Here is a 26272-nt window from a genome sequence, read left to right on the forward strand (position 1 = left end):
CGCGTTCTACATCTGAAAGGCAGGATAACTCCCATGATTTTTCTAGCAGTAATGTTGGGATTTTGGAAGGGAAAAAAAAAACACCTGCACTTTTGAAACGTCAGCTTTATTCTCAAAAAGGCTAAAGTTTTAGCAGCTTTATTTTAATGCAAAAGGGGACATCAGTTATAGTTTGAGCACAACTCTAGCCCCCCCCCCACAAACATCATCCTGTGCTAGCCGGCCCTCTTGAATTTATGACACCACTGCTTTTACTGGAGGCCACCTCTTCTTTGCATGCCATGTCAAAACCCTATTTGCTTCTTCCAATTACCCAAATGAAGTGATGCTAAATACAGAACAGCCATTTTAATACTAATCTTAATAACCCCTCGTTGAGTCCATTGCCTTCCAGGCAGTTTCTCTGCCTCTTCAAGGTCTACAAGTGAAGCACCGACAATGGAGTAAATCTGCATTGACTCCTTCGGTTTGACATTTTGAGTGCTGAATTTGCAAACTCCTATGGTAAGACTTGTGTATCGTCCTTCCACACAACACCGAGGCCTTGGCTCAAGGGTACTGCCTAAACCGCTCTTTGCATATGTGCACCAGCGTACAACACATGAGCACGCACGCCCACACGTAAGTGAAGCCCAAGTACCGCAAAACAACGCATCTCCCAGTGACTGTGGAGCCTCGATAAAGCTGTCTAAAAGATTTAGAACGTGCTATTTTTCCCCCTCAACCATATAGAAAAACCCTTTTGAAATTGTACACACCCTTTCCAACAAGACGGCAAATTCCAGAGCTGGTGCTACTGTTCTAGTTAAAAGCAGGATTCAGCTGTTACAGGCTACCTGCTATGGTGAACAGCTCATTTCTAGAGGGGCTTTTGAGACCTTCCTACGGACAAACACAGGACATTGACACCCAGTTCCTGAAATGCACTGACAGTAATTACATTTGTGCATAGGTATAACCCCAACCTCAAACAAGTGCACCTGAAGTCCAGGATCCAGCATTTCTCACAAAAAGAAGCAATTTGGGCTAAGTCCAGGATAGGGGGAGTGGCGTTGACAATACTTCACTAGCTCTTTTCTGCAAGGAACGAAGTAGAAGCTCCACCGTAGGGCAAAAACGGTAGACAACGTTGAGAGGTGAGGTTTCAGAACACTTATTTGATCCAGAGGTGGTGACGCAGGGATGACAGCGGCCAACTTTTAAATTCGTAACGTGGCTGTCTACTTGGAACAAGCACTGCCAGGCTGGTTTGAACTGACCAAAAAGCTGCTGTGCTTATGGTCAATACTTTTACCCCCAAGGACATTACTTTCTGACTGTGGGGAAACACAGCAAGCTGACCACAGCTGAAATTTAGCTTCGGGAATACAAGAACCAAAAAAAAGGAAAAAAAAGCAGCCATCCAATTTCAACCCTGCTGATTTTAAACTACCAACATAATCCCTTTTTAATTTCCATGTTTATCGAAATGCCAGAACACAGATGCATTAATACTTAGGGGGTGTTGTTGTGTTGTTGTTTTTTTTTTAAAAAAAAAATCACATACGCACGCAACACACACACTTGGCGGAGTTTGCGCCGAACAAAACGGCACTCCGGGTCATGGTTTATATACAAGTGTTGTCAACTTAGTTGGCAACCCAGAGCCGTTTTGTAAATGCTGCTCTCCAATTTCCTTCCGTAAAGGCGTGAAAAGGTCTCGTGTGGGCACAATTCATCCTGAATTTCCAAGGGTCCCAAATGCTTCCAAGAAGTGAAAACCATGACCTGACCAGCTGCTACCTCTAGCACCTTTTTGAATCCTAATTCTCCTCCGGATTTCGGGGCTCCAGGGTGGGGGATGTGTTAAAAATGGTAAAAAAAAAAAAAAAAAAGGGATTATATTTTAGGCTGACCCTGCAGACAAATGACCAGCCTGGCATGCTTCATGATCGGGCGTCTGACTATCTCCCACCAGTCAGACCGGGTCACGGCAGCCTTTGCCTCCAAGAGAGAGGCCTGACGAAGGAGCGGTCATAACTCTTGGGGTTCAAATGCGGTCAGTTAAAATTACAACAAGTCAAATAGCTGATACTTTTCCCTTCGCCCGGCAAGGGGGACTCCGCATTGTTCATTAGGGTGTTCTGCCTCGCTTCGCTGATCAGCCGACAAGCCAAGTCCAAAAAGAGTTTTTCCACGTTATCGGATTCTTTTGCGGACGTCTCCAGATAATACATATCCTGGGCTCGGGAAAACTCTTCAGCTCTTTGTTGGGAGACTTCTCGCTTATCAGATAAATCAATCTTGTTTCCTAGAGGACCAAATGGGAGAATGAATGAATTGAACCTTTTATTGTCACAAGTACAACCATGTATACATTGAGACTGGCTGAGCCTGCCTTCGTGCCCCCACCCCCAACTCACAGTGACAACAAACCCTCCATCTTGTTACACCATGTGAGCTAATTGCACAACACACCGGCCTCGCAAGTCAATCATGCATAAAGTTTATAAAATTATTTCCCGTTCAAGAGCCTAACAGCCCATGGATAAAAGCTGTTCTTCAGCCTGTTGGTACAGCTGGCTATATTCCTATATCTCCTACCCGATGGTAGGAGAGTAAAGAGATACCGTCCAGGGTGTGAGTCATCCCTGAGAATTTTCCTCACTCTTCCAAGGCAGCGAGCCCTGGCGATGTCATACAGTGGTGTCAGGGGACAGCCCACAATGTCTTGTGCTGTGCTCACCACCCTCTGTAATGCTTTCCTATCCACGGCTGTCAGACCAGCATACCAAACCACAATACAGTACAAGAGGACGCTCTCTATAGTAGACCGGTAAAAGAGGGTCATTATCCGTTGTTCTACCCTGTTCTTCCGCAAGACCCTGAGAAACTGAAGTCTCTGTTGGGCCTTTCTGGCCACCTGGGTTGTATTAACTTTCCAGGTAACATCTTCGCAGAGGCAGACTCCCAGAAATTTAAAGGAGGAAAAACTCTCCTTTAAACAGAAAATATTAGGATTGAGAAAGTCACGAAGCCAACAACTGAACAAAGGATCTGCAAAGAGTAGTGATTTTATTGAGCCGGATATCAACTATGTAAGGGGTGGGGGGTGAAGATGGACCCGCCCTAGCCATTCACAGGGAATATCTAATGCTTATGCAGATTGTTGCTTTAATCTGGCAAGATGCAGATGACCAGGCTGAGTCTGAGGGCGGGGGTCAAGCGCGTCATCAGTTTGGAATCCCTTTGCACTCACAAGAGACCTAACTCCAGCCCACCTTGAATTCCATTGTTTTTTATGTACCACCACAACTGTTAGTAGTTCAGATTCTTGTTGAGAACCTTAGCGTGCAATAAACCTGAAGTCATTTGAGCCGCCTTGCTTGCTGCTTCCTGATTTATTGCGCCTGACCAGGTCCCCGGCATCGAATAGACATGCCAACGTTTCTTACCAACTAGGACGGTGATGACCTTATTGCTGGCATATTGCTCAATTTCCCGTAGCCATTCGGAGAGGCATCGGAAGGATTCTTCGCAGGTGATGTCATAGGTCAGGATCAACGCGTTGGCACTGCGATAATAGCTCTGCGTAATGGAACGAAATCTTTCTTGCCCCGCCGTGTCCCAGATCTGCAGCTTTTGTTTTCCGCACAACAGGGAAGAGGAGAAAGGGAAAACAAAAGGGTTGGGGAAAGGAAAAAAGAATGAATGCGTTAGCACTGACCCCAACAAAACCTGTGACCTCGCGTCTTTCCCAGTCCACAAATCCTCCAGGTGTTCCCATCCATATCAGGTGTCCGCCTCTATTTCTTTCAAAAGTTTTAAATTGAAAAAAAAAAGAAAAGAAAAGTATAACATGCAAAAAAAGAAGCAAAGAAAAAAGAGAGGGAAAAGTATGGATAAAGGAGAACGTTTGTAGTTCAGGGTTGAAATGAGACATCCTCTCTGGGCTTGACTGTTTTTTTCTGCAGACGTTTCATTACCCAACTAGGTAACATCATCAGTGCTAGAAGGGTTGTTAGCACTGATGATGTCACCTAGTCAGGAAATGAAATATCTGCAAGTAAATAACCAAGCTCAGAGAGCACAAAGGTCCTCACAGTCAGCCTATCCTCCCGCCAAAACATTTATTGGCATTCAAAGCAAGTGACACGCCAACTTTAAGGTTTATTCTCCAAAGGTTTTAGCTGGATGAACTCTGCCTTCTTTTATCTGGCCTCTCTCTCTTTTTTTTTTTTTTGGCCTTCTTTTTTAAAATGCACTAGTGCTGATTTTGCCTGTTGTTTGTTTGACCGAATTTTAATAACGTGTTTTTCATGTTTTGGAAAGGGAAAAGTTTAAGTATACAATGAATTCAGCAAATCCCCAGATTAAAGTCACCAGAGCTACGGGCCAATACAATTAATAAACGAGAGCAAAAGCCAACTACTTAAAAAGGAAGCTTTGTTATGGAGCCTTGTTTAAAGTAATGTATACAGTACGTGCAAAGTATTTTTCTTCCTAAGCAAACAGAAGATTGCCTTTCCTTTTAAACAATGAATATTGTTCTCTGACCATTTGCCTCCCATTTAATGTACCTATATTAAAATTGCAGTATTTGCTATTTTACAGAACATTCCTCTGTGTCTTATCATGGCCTCTCAACTATAAATTACACAGGACCGTAGACTAAATCAATGGAGCGGTAGACAGGCTGACTACTAATACCCAACATCTAAGCTGGATACGCAACAAATTCTAATAATATATCCTCATCTTTTAACCCAGAAGTGAGGAACTATGATCCCTATATGACTGGTGGACTTCAACTCCCAGAATTCCTGAGACAGCATGGGGGAACTATATGGCCCCTTCAGGACTCGTGGACTTCAACTCCCAGAATTCCTCACCAACGTGAGGGAACTATGGCCCCTTCAGCACTAGTGGACTTCAACTCCAAGAATTCCTCACCAACGTGAGGGAACTATGGCCCCTTCATGACTGGTGGACTTCAACTCCCAGAATTCCTGAGACAGCATGAGGGAACTATGGCCTCTTTATGACCAGTGGACTTCAGCTCCCAGAATTCCTGAGCCAGCATGGTTGGCTCAGGAATTCTGGGAGTTGAAGTCCACCGTTCATAAAGGGGCCATAGTTCTCCACTCCTGTTTTAACCGGATGTATTCTTTGCCAACCTGCCAGCTTATTCCATCAGCCATGCCCACTTTTTAGATACCCCATTCGCTTCCTTACTCCCAGCTTCCTATTTTCCTTTTACTATGATCACCTCCATTTTGTGCCTAGGGAGACACTGCAGTTTTAACAGGACAGGCAGGTAGTCCTCAACATACAGCTGTCACTGAGCCAGGAATTAAGGTCCTATAAGCCACGCTGGTTGTTAAGTAGATTCAATACGTGGCCCTACCCGATTTTGCAACCTTCCTGGCTGTGTGGTTAAGAGAATCACCACAATCAATAAGCAAAGGCCATAGTTAAGCAAAGGTGGCAATGCATTAAGAGGATCTGCCAAAGGCCCTTTTTCCCGCCTGGAAATCAGAAGACAACACGAGTATCTGGGAGGGAAAAAAATGTCATAAATCATGGTCAAATGATCACAGAATGCAAATGCGATCACATGACAGTGGAGGAAGATGCCCCAGACAACAAAACTTTAAATCTGGGTAATAGGTAACCCTGGGTAAGTGTGTGGTAACTTCAAATAATTGCTAAGCAACCAGTCGTAAATCGAAGACTACCATCGAATCTTTGGATCTGGGTCATAAGCAACCCTGGGGAGGTCTGGGGCAACATCAAATGGTTGCTAGGTAATCAGTCGCAAACCGAGGACTACCACCGAACCTCTGGGTCTGGGTCACACGTAGCCCTCGGGAGGTCTGGGGCAACTTCAAATGGTTGCTATGCAACCAGTTGTAAACCGAGGACTACCATCAAAACTCTGGGTCTGGGTCACATGTAGCCCTGAGGAGGTCTGCGGCAACTTCAAATGGTTGCTACGCAACTAGCTGTAAACTGAGGACTACCATCGAAGCTCTGACTCTGGGTCACACATAACCCTGGGGAGGTCTATGGTAACTTCAGACGGTTGCTAAGCAACCAATTGTAATTCGAGGATTACCTCTACTCTTTCACCAGCCTATTAAGAGTTTCCTTAATTTAGGGCTTTCTAGAGCCAGCTGTTACCCCTTTTTCTTCTCTTTCTGGACTCATAGTGGTACTAATCCCATCTCTGTTTTACAAGTAGTCCCTGGTTTACAACCGTTCATTTAGTGACCGTTCAAAATTACAGTGGCACTAGAAAAAGTCACCAATGACCGTTTTCCACATTTATGACCTTTGCAGCATCCCCATGGTCACGTGGTCAAAATTCAGACACCCGGCAACTGACTCCTATTTACGACGGCTGCATATGGTCACGGGATCCCCTTTTGCGACCTTCTGACAAGCAAAGTCAATGGGGGAAGCCAGATTCGTTTAACAACCGTGTGACTAACTTAACCACTGCAGTGACTCACTTAACAAAGGTGGCTAGGAAAGGTCGTAAAAGGGAGCCAAATTCACTTGACAACCATTTTGCTTAGCAAGAGAAATTTTGGGTTCCCTGGTGGTCTACCTGTATGCCCCCAGCTTTGCTTTATTTTTTTAACTTTTATTTATTTTGTTTATTGTTTATTAATATCCCACCTTTAGGGTTTTTTACGAATAGCTCAAAGTGGCAAACACACACAACAGAGTACTCCTTCTTCCTCCTACTTTTTTTTTCCCCACGACAACCACCCCGTGAGGTGATTTGGACTGAGAGAAAGAGAGAGAGAGAGACACTGACGGGCCCCAAAGTCATCCAGCTGGCTTTCGGGACTAAGGCGGGATTTGAACTCATGACCCTCGTGACTTAACCTCCTAGACCAGGGGGTCCTCAACCTGGGCAACTTTTAAGACTTGTGGGCTTCAATTCTGGGAGTTGGAAGTCCACAAGTTCTTAAAAGTTGCCCAGGTTGAGGGGCCCCTGGTCTAGGCTAAAACATATAAGGGACGGTTGCTGGAATTGGGTATGTGTAGTTTAATGAAGAGAAGAGTGAGGGGTGACATGATAGCAGTCTTCCAATATCTCAGGGGCTGCCCCAAAGAAGAGGGAGTCAAGCTGTTCTCCAAAGCACCTGAAAGCAGGACAAGAAGCAACGGATGGAAACTAATCAAGGAGAGAAGCAACCTAGAACTAAGGAGAAATTTCCTGACAGTTAGAACAATTAATCAGTGGAACAACCTGCCTCCAGAAGCTGTGAATGCTCCAACACTGGAGGTTTTTAAGAAGAGACTGGACAGCCATTTGCCTGAAATGGTATAAGGTTTCCTGCCTGAGCAGGGGGTTGGACTAGATGACCTCCAAGGTCCCTTCCAACTTTATATTATTATTATTATTATTATTATTATTATTATTATTATTATTATTATTATTATTATTATTATATTATTTTATTATTATTTTATTATTATTTTATTATTATTATTGTTGTTGTTGTTGTTGTTGTTATTGTTATTGTTATTATTATTATTATACCAAACGGGCTCTCTTTTGCTAACGTAGATCGTGATTGCACAATTGCCCCCATTAACTTGGAATTCAAACCTAGATAAAAATGTTGTTTTGAATGCCCTTTCAGCAATTCTGGCTGAGCAGAGAAGACTTGTTATTTCAGCTTTGCTGGTGAAAAGTGCTGAGTGCAGCCCTTGGCTTTTTAGCAAGAGAACCATAAACAACTCAAGCCAAACTCCTATTCCTACCGAAGGAAAAACAACCACAGATGCTCAAATTGCACGCTGAGCCAAGCCTAGCCGAAACCTTCCTGAAGTCAGCAGTTAATGGGTCTTCTGCTTAAGGAAGCCTATCCCAAAACTGGTCCCTTCCAGATGCTTTTGGGACTGGGGTGGGTGGGTGGGTGGGTGGGGGGACAAGCTTGGGGAGGGAAAGAATTGGCTCCTTCTGTTACGCTCCCAAAATCATCACAGCGGCTGACATTGTTGTGATTCAGGGTCAGCCTGTGGGTTCGGCAGTTGGGTCGGACGACTCAGAGGAGGAGGAGGAGGGGGGTGTTGAAGAGCTTGCTGAGGGGGTTGGACAGCTTGATGAGAGCCCTCAGCCAGGCCCCTCTCACCTGGTCACGACGCAGACCCAGCTGTGTGAGCCTGACAGCGTGGATGAAGATGACCCACAGCTGGCCCTGTTCAAGGACGCCCGGCGCAGGAGGCAGTCAATCAGGAGTAAACAGAGGAAGGCAATGGGGCTCCTCGGAAGGAGGCAGAGAGAAGCCACGCCCTGAACTGTATTTAAGGGGGAATGCGTGAGAGGGCTGGTTTGCTGAAGGCAACCGCTTGAAAAGCTCCTGTTTCTTGGTTCGTGTCTTGTTCTATTTGTTTTTGTAACAATAAATTTGGCAGGCGTAATTCCAGCCTCTTGCCTTCTTGTAAAAGGGGTTGTCCCTGCCTTTTCTGCAGGGCCGGTAGCAGGCTGGTACAGAACAGACATTAGTTAGAAGGAACAAAACTCCCCTCGCTTGTAATCTTCAAGGACGCAAGAGCAAAAGAAACGAGGAAGAACAAAAAGAACGCGCGCTTTCTGAAGATCGGTTTTGAAAATGGCAAAGTTCTGAAAATCATCGGCTTGAAAGGGCCAAGAGAACAAAGCAACAATCTCCAGCACTTCTTCATTTTTTTCCTTCCTTCCTTCCCTTTTTCTCCTTCCTTCCTTCTTTTTCCTTCCTTCCCTTGTTTCCTTCCTTCCTCCTTCTTCCTTTCTTTTTTCCTTCCTTCCTTTCCTTCCTGTTTCCTTCCTTCCTTTTTCTCTTTTCTTCTTCCTTCCTTCCTTTTTTCTTTCTTTCTTCTTCCTTCCTTCCTTCCTTCCTTCCTTCCTTCCTCGTCCTTCCTCCCTTTTCCTTTCCAGTGTTTATTATTTTAACAAATAACTCAAGGTGGCAAACACACTCAACACCCCTTCCTCCTCTGATTTTTCCCACACCAACAACCCTGTGAGGTAGATGGGATTGAGAGAGAGTGGCCCAAGGCCACCCAGCTGACTTTCATGGCTAAGGTGGGACTTGAACTCCTGGCCTACCCACTCTCTATCCTTGGCCCTCAATCACTAGATCAAACTGACTTCATTAACAAGAGAAGAATGGCTTGATGTAACCCCATTCTTGAGACCCCCTCCTCCGCAAGCCGTGGTCAAACCTTGAGGAGCAAATAACCCAAAACCTACTATATATAAAGCCTGCTTTTTTTTCCTAGGTGAAACTTGGTCTCTGGGACCGTTTTATATTTCAATCTTTTTTTTGGGGGGGGGGCTTTGTTTTCTTGTTTTGGGACGAAACCCCCCCCCCGAATGGTGTGGGGAGTGTGTGAACGGATTTCCAGAAAACATTGCAGACTACAGGGACCATTTGGGCTTCAGTTTGAGATGCAGACAGCACAGACTCATTGTTCTGTACCAGCCTGCTACCGGCCCTGCAGAAAAGGCAGGGACAAACCCCTTTTACAAGAAGGCAAGAGGCTGGAATTACGCCTGCCAAATTTATTACCACAAAAACAAACGGAACAAGACAAACCAAGAAACAGGAGCTTTAAGAAACATGAACTATCCAAGTGGTTGCCTTCAGCAAACCAGCCCTCCCCAGACATTCCCCTTATATAGATTTCAGGGCGTGGCTCCTCTCTGCCTCCTTCCGAGGAACCCCATTGCCTTCCTCTGTTTACTCCTAATTGACTGCCTCCTGCGTCGGGCGTCCTTGAACAGGGCCAGCTGTGGGTCATCTTCATCCACGCTGTCAGGCTCACACAGCTGGGTCTCCGTGGTGACCAAGTGGGAGGGGCCTGGCTGAGGGCTCTCATCAGCAAGATCTTCAACCCCCTCAGCAAGGTCTTCAACACCCCCCTCCTCCTCCTCTGAGTCGTCCGACCCAACTGCCGAACCCACAGGCTGACCCTGAATCACAACACTCATCCCCAACAGCCTGCGTGCCTGTCTTCAACATTTATTGATTTATTTATTACATTTTTATACCGCCCTTCTCCCGAAGGACTCAGGGCGGTGTACAGGGCAATAAATATAAAAAATGGAATACAAAAGTTAAAAAACGATTAAATATTATGCCCAAGTTTAAAACAATAATTAAAAAACATATTAAAACCCCAACATTGAAGGGACCCAGGGCAGAACACATCCTGCAACCAAGGAAGGCTTGGGCTTCTCAGGTGACCCTGAGGTCACAGATAAACCTCCAAGTAGCCTCAATGACTCTGAAACAGACATGTCAAACTCGCGACGTCACGTGACGTCGCATCGGAGCTTTTCCCCCATTGCCGGCAATGGGCTGGGCGCGGTTTCGTCGTGACGCATCCGGCCCGCGGGCTGGCAGTTTGACACCCCTGCTCCCAAAGGATGCAAATGACCAGCTCTCTGCAAGGAATACTGTATAACTCCTTCCATACTTTCCCCTCCAGTCAGAGCTGGAGAAGCTTCTTGGATGAGAAGCGTAACGTCTTCAAAGGAAAACAAGAAAGTCCAGCTGCCTCCTGAAAAAAAACTCCTTTGGGGACAACGGATGGAAACCAATCAAGGAGAGAAGCAACCTGGAACTGAGGAGAAATTTCCTGACAGTGAGGACAATTAATCAGTGGAAGGATCCTAGATTGCCTCCAGAGGTTGTAGGTGCTCCATCACTGGAGGTTTTCAATTAGCCAGGTCATAATTAATTAAAAGAGCCTTGGTGGAGCAGTGGGCTAATGCCTCCTTAAGTAACACCAGCTGCCTGCAATTAGTGCAGGTTCGAGTCCCACCAGGCTCAAGGTGGACTCAGCCTTCCATCCTTCCGAGGTAGGTAAAATGAGGACCCAGATTGTTGGGGTCAATTAAGCTGACTTTGTAATAATGCCACTTGGGGGTGTGTGTGTGAAAGCCCTAATAAGCAGGCATATACATAGAATGAAGGCTACTGCTAAGCTTGTAAGCCGCCCTGAGTCTTCGGAGAAGGGCGGTCGCTCGGCCGTCATGAGGGTCTCTGCCGGTCTGTGGGGCGGGTGGCTCTTCTGCCTCGCCTGGCTCGGCCATTTCGGCCGTGCCCAGCGCATCTTTGGCCTTCCTCGTCTTCACCAGGCCTCCCGTCGCGATCCCTCCCGGCTCTTGGGGCTTCACGCTTACCGCACTTGCTATATCACCCAAAAGGTAAGGCGAGGAAGAGCCGGGCGGCTTTCCCCTCAAGCCTTTTCGTCGCAAAGCATCCTGTCTTTCTTCCTCCACCCACGTTCCCTTCCGTTTCCCTTTTAACCGTGCCTGTATCTAGTGGCGGTGAGTCCCGCAGGATCGCCCTCGCTGTGCCTGGAAGGGAAAATTAAGAGCCTTGGTGGAGCAAGTGGGCCAATGCCGCCTTAAGTAACACCAGCTGCCTGCAATTAGTGCAGGTTCGAGTCCCACCAGGCTCAAGGTTGACTCAGCCTTCCATCCTTCCGAGGTGGGTAAAATGAGGACCCAGATTGTTGGGGTCAATTAAGCTGACTTTGTAATAATGCCACTTGGGGGTGTGTGTGTGAAAGCCCTAATAAGCAGGCATATACATAGAATGAAGGCTACTGCTAAGCTTGTAAGCCGCCCTGAGTCTTCGGAGAAGGGCGGGATATAAATGGAATTAAAATAAAAAAAATAAAAAAAATAATTGAAAGCTTTTCCCTCCCATCTAGTTTCAGACTGTTGGATTGGAGACTAAGTTGGACTCCTAGACTGGAGACTAAATTCCACATGGGAAGCCTACCATGTGTCCTTTAAGTTGTCCTCAGTTGCAACATACACATTTGGAACTTGAAGAGATTCCACGCTGAGGCAGAAACGATCAGCAAGGACTTACCTTTACTTTCTCACCGTTTATCTCCACTGTCTTAATCATAAAGTCAACCCCAATGGTGGCTCCTTGGCCTGGTGGGAAAAGTCCCTTAACAAACAAAGAAAATAAAATATTCAGACAACACTTTCAGCTCTAGATCAAAGTTCGGCATGCTATTATTGTTCCAGGCTTGGATTAGGCTCAATACAGACAGTCCTTGATTTATAACTGTTCGTTTAAGCATCCATTCGATGTTACCATGGCACTGAAAAAAGTGACTTGCAACTGGTCCTCCCACTTACGTCCATCGCAACATCTGCATGGTCCTGTGATCAAAATTTGGGCGCTTAGAGCAGACAACCAACCCAGCCTACCTCACAGGCTTATTGTTGGATTACGATCGGGGAGACTGAGGTTTATTTATTGATATCCTGCCTATATTATTTTCACAAATAAGGCAGTGAACATATCCATCACATCTTCCTCCTCCTATTTTCCCCAACACAACAACCCTGTGAGGTGGGTTGGGCTGAGAGAGAGGGACTGATCCAAAGTCACCCATCCGGCTTTCGTACCTAAGGCAGGACTGGAACTCCCAGGCTCCCAAGGTTACCCAGCTGGCTTTAATGGCTGTGACTAGAACTTACAGTCTCCTGGTGATTGGCCCAAAGACACCCATCTGGCTTTAATAGCTAAGGTGGGATTTGAATTCACAGTCTCCTGGTGATTGACCCAAAGACACCCAGTTGGCTTTCATTATTAAGGTGGGACTAGAACTCAGTCTCCTGGTGACTGGTCCAAAGACACCCGGCCAGCCTTCATGGCTAAGGTGGGACTAGAACTCACAGTTTCCTGGTAATTGGCCCAAAGACACCCAGATGTCTTTCATTTTTAAGGTGGGACTAGAACTCACAGTCTCCCAGTAATGGCCCCTTCATGACTTGTGGACTTCAACTCCCAGAATTCCTCAGCCAGCATGGGGGAACTATGGCCCCTTCATGACTTGTGGACTTCAACTTCTAGAATTCCTGAGTCAGCCATGCTGAGGAGAAAGAGAGGTTTCCAAGCTGAGCCATGCTGGCTCAGGAATTCTGGGAGTTGAAGTCCACGAGTCATAAAAGAGCCAAGGTTGCCTACCCCTGGCTTAGTTCATTCACATATTACAACAAACCAACTGGGACTTTCCTGCTGCACTAAAATAGCCAGGTCATAACTGAAAGCTTTTTCTCCCATCTGTTTCAGACTGTTGGCACCAGAGTTTCCCAGAATGATTGTATACCTGGAGCCGGATCTATTAACATTTTAATAGGCCCTAAAAACATCTTGACTGTCTGGAGGGTTGGTGAAGCTGGTTTAAGCATTAATTCTCTCTGCAGAAGTGTCTTGTTTTTGTTTTGTTTTTTCAATAAGGGTTTTAATGATTGCTTGAAAGGTTACCAGCCATTGTGAGATTACTGGAGCCTCTGCATTTCAGCTGTGATCTCCAAATGGATCTGAGTGAGCAACTGTATTAATTGTTGATGCTCTAATGCAGGGGTCTTCAAGCTTTTATGACTTGTGGACCAACTCCCAGAATTCCTCAGCCAGGAAGGAAGGAAAACAAGGGGAGAGGAGGAGGGAGAGGGAGGAAGGTAGGAAGAAAGGAAAACAAAGGGAGGGAGGGAGGGAGGGAGGGAGGGAAGGAAGGAAGGAAGGAAGGAAGGAAGGAAGGAAGGAAGGAAGGAAGGAAGGAAGGAAGGAAGGAAAGCAAAGGGAGAGGGAGAGAGGAAAGAAGGAAGGAAAACAAGGAGGAAGAGGGAGAGGGAGAAAGGAAGGAAGGAAAGCAAAGGGAGAGAAAGAGGGAGAGAGGAAAGAAGGAAAAAAGGGAGGGAGGGAAGGAAGGAAGGAAAACAAGGGGAGAGGAAGAGGGAGAGGGAGGGAGGAAGGAAGGAAGGAAAGCAAAGGGAGAGGAAGAGGGAGAGAGGAAAGAAGAAAGGAAAACAAGGGGAGAGGGAGGGAGGGAGGGAAGGAAGGAAGGAAGGAAAACAGAGAGGAAGAGGGAGAGAGGAAAGAAGAAAGGAAAACAAGGGGAGAGGAGGAGGGAGGGAGGGAGGAAGGTAGGAAGAAAGGAAAACAGGGAGAGGGAGAGGGAGAGAGGAAAAGAAGGAAAACAAGGAGAGAGGGAGAGGGAGGGAGGGAGGGAGGGAGGAAGGAAGGAAGGAAGGAAGGAAGGAAGGAAGGAAGGAAGGAAGGAAGGAAGGAAGGAAGGAAGGAAGGGCCAAGAACCACTTAAGAGAATGCTGTATACAAGTTTAAGTGCTCTTGCTATCAGTCACTTTTTCCAGTGATATGGTACCTTTGAACTGTCACTAAAATGAATGGTTGTAAGTCAACAACTACCTTGTACTCTAGTTTAACAAACCAGAAAAATCTTTTCTTTAAACAAGAAACATCCGTACCTGTCAATCATTATTCCGTTTAAGACATGTTTGTTTTTCTACAAGCCAATGACAGACCAGTTCGCAGAAAGTGATTTTCAAAAGCTGGATTTACCACCTCACACCAACGAAGCCCTGACAATCTGTCAATTTTCAATTCCCCGTCTCAGGGAGGTTTTACATGCCGCCTTTAAATGATGCGTACATATTCTGGCTAAAAATCGGGAGACTGGGAGTTCTAGTCCCACCTTGGGCATGAAAGGCGACCGTGGGGTCAATCCCTTTCTCTCTCTCTCTCTCTCAGCCCAACCCCACCTCACAGGGTTGTTGTTGGGGGGAAAACAATGGAGGATATGTTGGCTGCCTTGAGTTATTTTTGTAAAAATAATAAAGGCAGGATATAATAATAAATGAAATGAAATAAAATGATTAAAAAATGAAATAAAATGAAATAATAAAACAAAACAAAACAAGTCTATGGAGATTCTCAGTCGTAGCTGTCCCAAAAGTGCTTTTTCAGGAGGCAGCTGGACTTGGTTTTTCTTTGACGATGTTTCGCTTCTTGGATGAGAAGCTAAAATGTCTTTAAAAAAACAAACCCACCAAGAAAGTCCAGTTGCTTTCTGAAAAAAGCACCTTCGGGAAAAAATAAAATAAAAAATAAAATAAAATAAAATAAAATAAAATAAAATAAAATAAAATAAAATAAAATAAAATAAAATAAAATAAAATAAAATAATAAAATAAAATAAAATAATAAAATAAAATAAAATAATAAAATAAAATAAAATAATAAAATAAAATAAAATAAAATAAAATAAAATAAAATAATAAAATAAAATAAAATAAAATAATAAAATAAAATAAAATGATAAAATAAAATAAAATAAAATAAATAAAATAATAAAATAAAATAAAATAAAATAATAAAATAAAATAAAATAAAATAAAATAAAATAAAATGATAAAATAAAATAAAATAATAAAATAATAAAATAAAATAAAATGATAAAATAAAATAAAATAAAATAAATAAAATAATAAAATAAAATAATAAAATAAAATAATTAAATAAAATAATTAAATAAAATAATTAAATAAATTAAATTAAATTAAATTAAATTAAATTAAAATAATAAAATATAAAAAATAAAAAGCAAATGGCCCAAATCCTCAGGGGTGGGTGGGTGGGGAGGGAATGGGGGGGGGTGGAGGTGTCTTTTCCCCCTGACATGCAGAAATACCCACAAGGAAGGTGAGGAGCCTATGATCCACTTGACATCTTACCTGTGTGAATCGTCGCACTAAGCAGGTCTTCCCCACACCAGCGTTCCCGATTAAAACTATTTTGAAGAGAAAGTCATAATCTTCCATACTCATTTACCGAGCTGCAAGGAAAGAAGGAAAAGAGAACTAAACAGATCCAGAAGGATATATATATATATATATATAAATTAAATGCTTCCTAACAGAACAACGCTGGAGAATCTAGGAAACGTTACAGGATTAGGAAGCAAAATGATTAGGTCACATTAGGTCCAGTGTTTTTTTCGATGACTAACAGACTTTGCTCCTTCAACCGCGCAAAACAAAGTTCACTGGATATTGGCAGCTTTCTTCCAACGCTACAATATTTATTGAAACGTATGCAAGGACAGTACTGCCGGTCCTCAACTTACGAACACAATTGGGAATAGAATTTCCAGGCGGTGGTTAAATGAGCTGCACCTGATTTTGTGTGTGTGTGTGCCATGGTTGCTACGTCCCCGCACATATCACCGTCACAGCATCATCAAAATTTGGACGCTTGGCAACTGGTAAGTATTTAACCATGGTGGTACCATCCCAGGGTCATGTGATTGAGGCCTTCCCTGCTGAACTCCAACAAACAATGAGGAAAGCCGAATAACATGTCTCCCTTAACAATGACAATGTTTCCCTTCAAACTGAATTCATTCATTCAGAATAGAGCTGGAAGGGACCTTGGAGATCTTCTATTCCACCCCCCTGTTCAAGCAGAAAACTCCATACCAGGGGTAGGCAACCTTGGCTCTTTTATGACTTGTGGACTTCAACTCCCAGAATTCCTGAGCAAGCATTGCTGGCTCAGGAATTCTGGGAGCTGAAGTCCACAAGTCATGAAGGGGCCAAAGTTTTCCCCATGCTGGCTGAGGAATTCTGGGAGTTGAAGTCCACAAGTCATGAAGGGACCATAGTTCCCCCATGCTGGCTCAGGAATTCTGGGAGTTGAAGTCCATGAGTCATAAAAGAGCCAAGGTTGCCTACCCCTGCCCCATACCATTTCAGACAAATGGTTATCCAATAATCTCTTCTTAAAAACCTCCAGTGATGGAACACCCACAACTTCTGAAGGCAAGCGGTTCCACTGATTAATTGTTCTCACTGTCAAGAAATTCCTCCTTAGTTCTAGGCCGGTTTTCTCTTTAATATCTTCCACCCATTACTTCTTGTCCTGCCTTGGAAAATAAGTCGGCCTTTCCTTCTCTGCAACAGCCCCATAGACCAGGGGTCTTCAAACTCGGCCCTTTTATGGACTTCAGCTCCCAGAATTCCTCAGCCAGGCAAGCTGGCTGAGGAATTCTGGGAGCTGAAGTCCACAAGTCATAAAAGGGCCGAGTTTGAAGACCCCTGCTGTAGACCTTCCCTCCAAACACTAACTAGAATTAAACTGAACTCGGCTTAGTTTATTGTGCCGATAACCATCATTCGGGATTGCCCATCAGTCTGATGCAAATAATAGCAGTCTTCTACACATCCTGTAGCAGGAATTAAACCACAAAGGACTTCTGCATGCCCGCAATTACTTTCCTTGCCTAGCTTACCTCCCTCTCTCTCTCTCTCTCTCTCTCTCTCTCTCTCTCTCTCTCTCTCTCTCTCTCTCTCTCTCTCTCTCTCTCTCTCTCTCTCTCTCTCTCTCTCTCCCTCCCTCCCTCCCTCCCTCTCTCTGTGAATCTGACCTTCTAGCTTTTCCTCCCTGGCGATAAGGAGTTCCGTGTGACCAACATGTCACAGAGGAAAGAATTCCATGCTGGGAGGGGGAGTGAGAAACACTGGGAAGTGGGGAGGGGGGAAATTAGATGGCTGTTTGCTAATCTATGGGAAGCTGAAGACAGAGAGAAAGTCCAGACACCTACTGGAAGGGGCAAGGGAGATTAGACATGAAATGTCCCCTCCACAGTGTAAATATTTACCCGGATTCTCTGGTTGCTGCAGATAGATCTGGAATGCCACATCAAGGTTGTCCAAATGCTCCGGTTTGGCTAGGCTAGGACAACAGAAGCCCCAGAGTGAGGCTTCCAGAGGCCCAGGACAAGGAGAAATGCAGACTTCTGCAGGCGGGATTGGTGGGACCCCACCTCAGATAAAGTATCTGATTCTGGTCACTGCCCTGTAAGGATTTAGACCGGGTAAAGGTTTCCCGTCCATCGTGTCTGGAAGGAAGGAAGGAAGGAAGGAAGGAAGGAAGGAAGGAAGGAAGGAAGGAAGGAAGGAAGGAAAGAAGGAAGGAAGGAAGGAAAACAAAGAGAGGAAGAGGAAGGAAGGAAGGCCCAACTTCTTTCCTGCCCTGTTATCCGTTTCTTGGGCTCTTCAGTTTAACTCTTCAGTGTTTTGTTCTGGGAAATGGGTATTTTGTTATGTTCCAGAGGGAGGGAGGGAGGGAGGGAAGGAGGGGAAGGAAGGAAGGAAGGAAGGTAGGTGTATGGATGGAGGGGAAAGGTGTATGGATGAGAGGAAGGAAGGAAGGAACGTATATGGATGAGAGGAAGGAGAAGGAAGGAAGGGAGAGGGGAGGGAGGGAGGGAGGATGGAAGGAGTAAGGATAGGGAAGGGAAGGGAAGGGGAGGAAAGAAAAAGAAAAAAAAGAAAAAGAAAGAGAGAGAAAGAAAGAAAGAAAGAAAGAAAGAAAGAAAGAAAGAAAGAAAGAAAGAAAGAAAGAAAGAAAGAAAGAGAAAATGGGGGAAAGAGGCAGGGAGAAGAGAAACAGAATGACTAAGAACTATGACCTACTGTATGAGGAGACTCTGAAAGAGCTGGGTGATTTCACCTTGAGAATAGAAGATTGAGGAGGAACACAACCACACTTTCCGTATGTCTGAAGGGACATCCCAAAGAAGGCAGTGTAGACCTGCTTTCCATCATTCCAGAGCCTAAGGCTCAATGTAATAGAAGCAAGCTGCAGGAAAGCTGAGTCTAATTCTTATTATACAAGGAGGCTGACAGTAGCATGGCACCAATTACAGGTAGTCCTTGAGTTATGACCATAACGGAGCCATTACAGTCTGACTCATGAAGGTCGTAAAGTGGATCACCAGGTGACCAGACCCATTTTTATGATCTTGCCTGTGGCAATTGGTTAAGCAAACACAGAAGTTCATCCAGCTGCAGCTTTTGTTAAGCAAACCCGTTAAGTATGGCTTGTTAACTATGGGCTGGTTTCTGCCAAAAATCAGAGATTTTCTGGCAAAAATTTCATCAATCGCAGGCACATGATCACAGTGTGCCAGTTGCCAGGTGCCCAAAATGCAATCACATGGTTGCAGAAGCGGGTATGTGTGTGTTTGTGTGTGTGTGTGTGTGTGTGTGTGTGTGTGAGAGAGAGAGAGAGAGAGAGAGAATGTCAGAACTTTGAGACAAAGTTGTAAGTCTCTTTTAGGGGGTTCCATCGTAGCCAAGAAATTAAAAGACGCTTGCTCCTGGGGAGGAAAGCCATGGCAAATCTAGACAGCACACTAAAAAGCAGAGACATCACCCTGCCAACAAAAGTGCGTATAGTCAAGGCCATGGTCTTCCCAGTTGCAATGTATGGCAGTGATAGCTGGACCATAAGAAAGGCTGAGCGCCAAAGAATTGAGGCCTTGGAACTCTGGTGCTGGAGAAGACTCCTGCGAGTCCCTTGGACTGCAAGGCCTTCATACCGGTCAGTCCTAGAGGAGATCAACCCTGACTACTCTTTAGAAGGCCAGATCCTGAAGTTGAAACTCAAATACTTTGGCCACCTAATGAGAAGGAAGGACTCACTGGAGAAGAGCCTAATGCTGGGAAAGGTTGAGGGCAATAGAAGAAGGGGACGACAGAGAATGAGGTGGCTGGATGGAGTCACTGAAGCAGGAGGCGTGAGCTTAAAGGGACTCCAGAAGATGGTAGAGGACAGGAAGGCCTGGAGGAACATTGTCCATAGGGGCGTGATGGGTCGGACACGACTTCGCAACTAACAACAACAACAATCGTAGCTTCAAACTGTTTGTGAATGACCAATTCAATGTACAAAGAATTCTGTTTCTCAACCTTGACAACAACAACGACAATAAAGTTGGAAGGGACCTTGGAGGACATCTAGTCCAACCCCCTGCCCAGGCAAGAAACCCCTATACCATTTCGGACAAATGGCTGTCCAGTCTCTTCTTAAAAACTTCCAGTGTTGGAGCATTCACAACTTCTGGAAGGCAGGTTGTTCCACTGGTTAATTGTTCTGACTGTCAGGAAATTTCTCGTAAGTTTCTTAGTATTAATATGTGGGGACTTGTAACTCCCAGAATTCCCCCCAGCCAGCATGCTAACTGGGGGAATTCTGGGAGTTGAAGTCCACACGGCTTAAAGTTGAGGCAGTTGAAGACGACCTAGAGAAAAAGGTGGGCTATCGGTTGTTTTCTATGTTCAAGCAACAGGGAGCAGTAATGGGTCCTCTCCAATTCCCCATTCCCAATAATATGTAGATATTTTCTATATAGAAGAGAGTTCAGTGCTCTCGGCAACCTAAAACCCAGATTTTTGTATCCTTCCCTAAATTAGAAGCATGAAAAATTACACTAATAATTAGACTTGGTGAAGCTGGAATTTTCCCCTCAACAATAATGAAACAGAACCCAGATGAAAACAAGCTTCCATTACGACTTTGGCTACAGAGAGAGGCAAATGTTTTACGATCTCAAAAAGCCAAATTATATTTCCATAATATAGTCTCACTAATCCGTAATATGTCAGGGGCTGCCCCAAAGAAGAGGGAGTCAAGCTATTCTCCAAAGCAGCTAAAGGCAGGACAAGAAGCAACGGATGGAAACTAATCAAGGAGAGAAGCAACCTAGAACTAAGGAGAAATTTCCTGACATTGAGAACAATTCACCAGTGGAACAACCTGCCTCCAGAAGTGCTGAATGCTCCAACACTGGAAGTTTTTAAGAAGAGACTGGACAGCCATTTGTCTGAAATGGTATAGGATTTCCTGCCTGAGCAGGGGATTGGACTAGATGACCTCCAAGATCCCTTCCAACATCATCATCATCATTATTATTATTATGGGGAGGCAGAACAAAAAAAGTCCCACCTAGAGACAACTCCACCTCTCCTCAAATTGTATCGTTTTATTTTCAGCTTCATCAGGACCAGAAACCTGTTCTTTCCTTTTTTTGAATGGGGGGCAAACGTGTGTTACAGGTAAGTGCTCGACTTACAAGCGGTGCTCCAATGAACTTCATAATTTTTTTTTGCTAAGTGAGACAGCTGTTAAGTGAGTTTTACCCCATTTAATGACCTTTCTCGCCACAGTTGTTAAGTGAATCACTGCCGTTGATAAGTTAGTAACCCGGTTGTTAAGTGAATCTGTCTTCCCCACTGGGACTTTGCTTGTTAGATGGTCGCAAAAGGGGGAATCACGTGACCCCAGGAGGCTGCAATTGTCGTAAGTATGAACCAGTTGCCGGGCCTCTGAATTTCGAACTCCTGAGCATGCTGCAAAGGTCGTAACTGTGGGGGGGGGGAAGGCCTAAGTCACTTTTTTCCACTGCCGTTGCAACATTGAACGGTCACTAAATGAACAGCTGTAAGTCGAGGACGACCTGTACGTGACCCCGGGACGCTGCCACCCGTCAGAAACATGAGTCCGTTGCCAAGCATCCGAACTTTGATCGCGTGACCGTGGGGATGCCGCAACGGTTGTTAAGTGTGAAAAACGGTCGCGCTTTTTTCATTGCTGTTGTAAGTTTGAACGGCCACTAAACGAGCTGTCGTAAAGCGAGGACTTCTAGAAACACACGCAGGCATTCGTTTGGCTTGCTGTTTATCTAAATTCTGCCCTGGAAGCATGCCACTGAGCCGCAGAACACTTTGCTGTGAGTGAGGCATTCTTTTTAGCATTTATCTCAAAGTGCTTGTCAGAGGAATCCTCATCAGCTGATAGAGGGACGTAAACAGGGCCTGGGCCTTCAAGCTTCTCCAGCCTCACCCAGAGAATTCAATCCAGAATCCAGTCTCAGCTGGCCTCAAAACTTTTTCTTTACTACAGGGGTCTTCAAACTTGGCCCTTTTATGACTTGTGGACTTCAACTCCCAGAATTCCTCAGCTAGGCTTGCTGGCTGAGGAATTCTGGGAGTTGAAGTCCACAAGTCTTAAAGTTGCCATGTTTGAAGACCCCTGCTTTACTAGTTAAGGGAGAGTTCCTCAGGAAATTGCGTAGAGTCACCGGCTGTTTTTCTCAGCTTTTGGCAGCTTGAAAATATGGGGGGGGGTTCCTTCTTCAGCTCCCAGAATGACCACTGTGGACTATGTTGCTTTCTGGCTGCAAATTGAGCAGATGGTTTTGATTCTGAGTTAGTAGGCATTATTCTATCTTTTTCTTTTTTTAAGAGAGAGAGAGAGAGAGGCTGCCGCAGCCCAATGCTAGGATCTTACCTTCACAAGAATCCTGTGAAATGGATGAAAGAGAAGGCCTGTTTGCAATGGGACATGATGCCACGCTTAGGGTAAACCACAGTTCTGGGATGTTTGGCACAGGGAGGAGCGGTTTGCGGGTCCCTCTGTTGCAACTGATCAGCCCACCCTTCCTTCTTTCCTCCCTCCAACCCATACATTTTCCTTTCTTTTCCTTTCCTTTCCCTTCCTCTCATTCCTTGTTTCCTTTCCTCTCCTCTCCTTTCTTTTCCTTTCCTTTCCTCGTTTCCTTATCTTCCTTCCTTCCTCATTTCATTATCCTTCCCGCCTTCCCTCTCCTCTGCCAGTCTCTTTTCAAACAAAAGGCACCATTTCAACACAATTTCCTCCCAAGGAATTTTCCCTTTTTTCCTTCACTTCTCTTCCATCACTGAAATTTATTTATTTTATTAAATTTATATACCGCCCTTTCCCGAAGGACTCAGGGAGGTTTACAGGGCATCTAAAACAACCAATACAAAAGTTAAAAACAAATTTAAAAAGATTAAATCATCCCTAGAATTAAAAACCCCAGTTAAAAATTCTCAGCCTGGGCCGGAGAGCTCAAAGAGCCAGGTTTTCAGGTCCCGGCGAAATGTGTGGAGGTCGGGGTCAGTCCTAAGCTCCACGGGCAGCTGGTTCCAGAGGGCAGGCGCACCCACAGAGAAGGCCCTTCCCCTGGGTGTTATCCGCCGACAATCTTTTATCGGCAGCACCCTGAGAAGACCCTCCCTGTGGGAGCGCACTGGACGAAGGAAGCTTGATGCCGGCAGCAGGTGTTCCCTCAGATATCCCGGACCCAAGCCATTCAGGGCTTTATAGGTCATCACCAGCACCTTGAATCTCTGTCTGTCACACCTGCCACAAACTTACAAGCTCTAGGTCTGCAGTGGCGAACAGGTGGCACGCAGAGCCCTCTCTGTGGGCACGTGCACCGTCGTCCCAGTCCTGGGCCTTCAGCTGGGTTTTATAAAACCTTTTCGCTTTAGGCCTCCGCCGCCGTGTGCAAAAAAAAAAAAGAGGTTCAATCAATCAATCAATTTCAACTTCTCGCCGGAAAAAAAAAAGATCTTGCAAAGTTGGAATTGATTGATTGAACTTTTTAGTTCCACCCAGTCTGCTGTTACCGCCGCAGCCACGCCCACCCGATGGGCCACGCCCACCTGATGGGCCACGCCCACCCGGCACCCGACGATATGTAAGTGGGTTTTGAGTTGCAGTTTGGCCACTCGGTCTCTAAAAGGTTCGGCATCACTGTTCTAGGTAGAAAACATTCCTTGGCTCCATTGGCTGAGAAAAGTACCGTATTTTCCGGCGTATAAGACGACCTGGCGTATAAGACGACCCCCCAACTTTTGAGAAGTTTTTCAGGGGTTAAAAAGTTGTCTTATACGCCGGAAAATACGGTATATATTTATTAGAGGTCAAGTGTGTTGGAATAATGCGTAGTCAGAACTGAGATTTGCCCACCAAAATTCATAGGTTATATACTTTACCCTCCTTTCCCGTCTTTTCATTTCCCACCCTAAGGTAACCAATGAAAACACTGCAAGCTGTTTTCCTAACAGCTAGTCCAGTGTGCTCTGGTATGCTTTTCCCAGCTGGGGCAACCTTGAAGCAGCTTCTCCAGAAGACACAACTACTACTTTCGCTTTCCCATCATATCCCCCTTCTCCCCTAGTTCATGGCAGACTGTCACTGCATATCAGTGAAGCACAAGCAAGCATGAGGAGGCAACTGACATTGTCCTTCTGGATTCGCATATGTAAGATTGGGGTGGGGCAGTGGTGGGATTCAGCCAAGTTCAGACCACTTTGGCAGAACCGATAGCTAATTTTTTGTCGCCCAGGCCCAGAACGGACTTCCGGAAGCGGCATCCACACAGAGAACCGGTTGTTCACGTATCTGAATCCCACCACTGGGATGGAGAGATATCTGCATATTATTTATAGCAGTGTTTCTCAACCTTGGTCACTTTGAGCTGTGTGGACTTCAACTCCCAGCATGGCTAGCTGGGGAATTCTGGGAGTTGAAGTCCACACAGCTTAAAGTGACCAAGGTTGAGAAATGCTGATCTTTAGTAATGTTAGTTTGCTCTGCTATGTCTAATTGGGCTTCAAACAAGTTGCTTGCTCATGTGTACAGAGCACAAAGTCATATGATAGGAATCCTGTAAAAGAAATGAAATTAAAAAAAACACAGTTTGATTATCCGCTCATTTTTTACCTAAATTTATATCCATTTCCTTTTTTTCCTCTGAAAGCTTTTTTTTTAACTTCCGTGGAGGGCTCCAAAACGTTTGCAATATTTATCTGGGTAATTTCTGGAGCTGTTGCCTACTTAAAAGATATACTGCCTGATTAACCACTGCTTTTGAGTTATTGATTTAATAAAATCTACTTATGTTTGCAAAGAAAGCAGAAGAGTGAAGCTCCAAGGGGAAAAAAAAAACGTATTTGGTTCCTTGTTTCATTTTACTCTCACACTGGGAGAAGTTCCCCTGTCCTCTTTCCTCTTTTGAGTTTTAAAATGGCCTAAAAAGCGAACCCTTTTTTGGCAACCAGTTAATTAGAGGGCACTTTTAAAAATTGATTTTAAAATGGAAGCTCAATGAGAAAATGAGGACCCAGATTGTTGGGGGCAATTAAGCTGACTTTGTAATAAAACCGCTTGGGGTGTGTGTGAAAGCCCTAATAAGCAGGCATATACATAGAATGAAGGCTACTGCTAAGCTTGTAAGCCGCCCTGAGTCTTCGGAGAAGAGCGGGATATATATGGAATTAAAATAAAATAAATAAATAAAAAGATTAAGGCTGGCCACAGAGACTTTTTGTTTTTGTTTTACTAAGGCGGAATGGAGAGGTTTGTGGGAAAGATCTTCCTTCTTAAAGCAGGAGAGTGAAGAGGAGCTGTGAGATTTGGAGATTAGTAATAGTTGTTATGTTGACTGACATTCAGGCTAAGAATAAACCATTCAAATATTTCCTTGTGATACGGCGTTATCTGCAGGGGAGGGAGTCAAAAAAGATGGCGATTGCAATTGTATGATCAAAACACCTTCCCTGTTTTTAGGTGTTTCTCAACCTCAGCAACTTGTTAAGTTGTAGGTGGGAAGGAAGGAAGGAAGGAAGGAAGGAAGGAAGGAAGGAAGGAAGGAAGGAAGGAAGGAAGGAAGGAAGGAAGGCAGAGAGGAAGAGGGGAAGGAAGGAAAACAAAGAGGAGAAGGAAGGAAGGAAGGAAGGAAGGAAGGAAGGAAGGAAGGAAGGAAGGAAGGAAGGAAGGAAGGAAGGAAGGAAAACAGAGGGAGAGGAAGAGGGAAAGGAAGGAAAACAAATTGAAGGAAGGAAGGAAGGAAGGAAGGAAGGAAGGAAGGAAGGAAGGAAGGAAGGAAGGAAAACAGAGGGAGAGGGAGGAAGGAAGGAAACAAAGAGGGAGGGGAAGAGGGGAAGGAAGGAAGGAAGGAAGGAAGGAAGGAAAACAGAGGGAGAGGGAGGAAGGAAGGAAAACAAAGAAGGAGGGGAAGAGGGGAAGGAAGGAAGGAAGGAAGGAAGGAAGGAAGGAAGGAAGGAAGGAAGGAAGGAAGGAAGGAAGGAAGGAAGGAAAACAGAGGGAAAGGGGAAGGAAGGAAAACAAAGAGAGGAAGAGGGGAAGGAAGGAAAACAGAGGGAGAGGGAGGAAGGAAGGAAGGAAGGCCCAACTTCTTCCCTGCCCTGTTATCCGTTTCTTGGGCTCTTCGGTTTAACTCTTCAGTGTTTTGTTCTGGGAAATGGGTATTTTGTTATGTTCCAGAGATTCAAAGGTACGGCTTTGGTATTGACTGCAGAGCACAGAACCTAGTCCTGTTTCCCAGTTTCCTTGAAAAAGAGGCTTGTGCAATACCCTTGCCCGCCCCGCTTGGCCTCTTCCCTCAAGATCAGAAGTTCTTCAACTCTTAGAAAGCGTTCATGGCTCTGATGTTTGAGGCTTCCCAGTTTATCTACAAGGTCAGCCTGGACATCAAAGACCCATTTCTCCATCAAGGCTCCAATATTTTGCCTTGGATTTAGAGGAATTTTGTCTAGCACACTTCCAATCTCTATTCTACATCGCACACTGCTACGCTCAAATTTTGCATTAAGCCACAGTTAAAACAAGCCAAACTCTGGCTTGAAAACTCGGCCGGGGGGGGGGGAGGAAATTCCTGTTATATGTGAACTAGGCCATGTCCCATTTGGAATATTTTAATTCCAATTTAGTTTTAACTCGTTTCAGTGAGTTGGACAGGTTTTTTGTTTTGTTTTGTTTTTGTTTTAAACCGGGCTAAT

General features: G+C 44.9%; 1 protein-coding gene across 3 annotated transcripts in view; it reads right to left on the reverse strand.

Annotated features, from left to right (window-relative positions):
- Positions 1-109: 109 nt before the first annotated feature.
- RAB30 (RAB30, member RAS oncogene family) overlaps positions 110-26272 on the reverse strand; it is a 50667-nt gene continuing 24504 nt past the window's right edge. For 2 of the 3 annotated variants that reach the window (XM_083362195.1, XM_083362196.1), the window contains 4 exons: positions 15551-15651; positions 11871-11954; positions 3435-3618; positions 110-2290 (listed from right to left, as the gene is read on the reverse strand). In XM_083362195.1, the coding sequence (XP_083218321.1) occupies positions 2040-2290; positions 3435-3618; positions 11871-11954; positions 15551-15643 (612 nt within the window). In that variant the 5' untranslated portion in view covers positions 15644-15651 and the 3' untranslated portion in view covers positions 110-2039. Of the gene's footprint in view, positions 2291-3434; positions 3619-11870; positions 11955-15550; positions 15652-21950; positions 22665-26272 lie in introns of those variants that run through there. The other variant, XM_083362197.1, reaches the window with a different exon arrangement.

The sequence above is a fragment of the Vipera ursinii genome, assembly GCF_947247035.1.
Source record: "Vipera ursinii genome assembly, chromosome: 4".
NCBI classification, from domain to species: Eukaryota; Metazoa; Chordata; class Lepidosauria; order Squamata; family Viperidae; genus Vipera; species Vipera ursinii.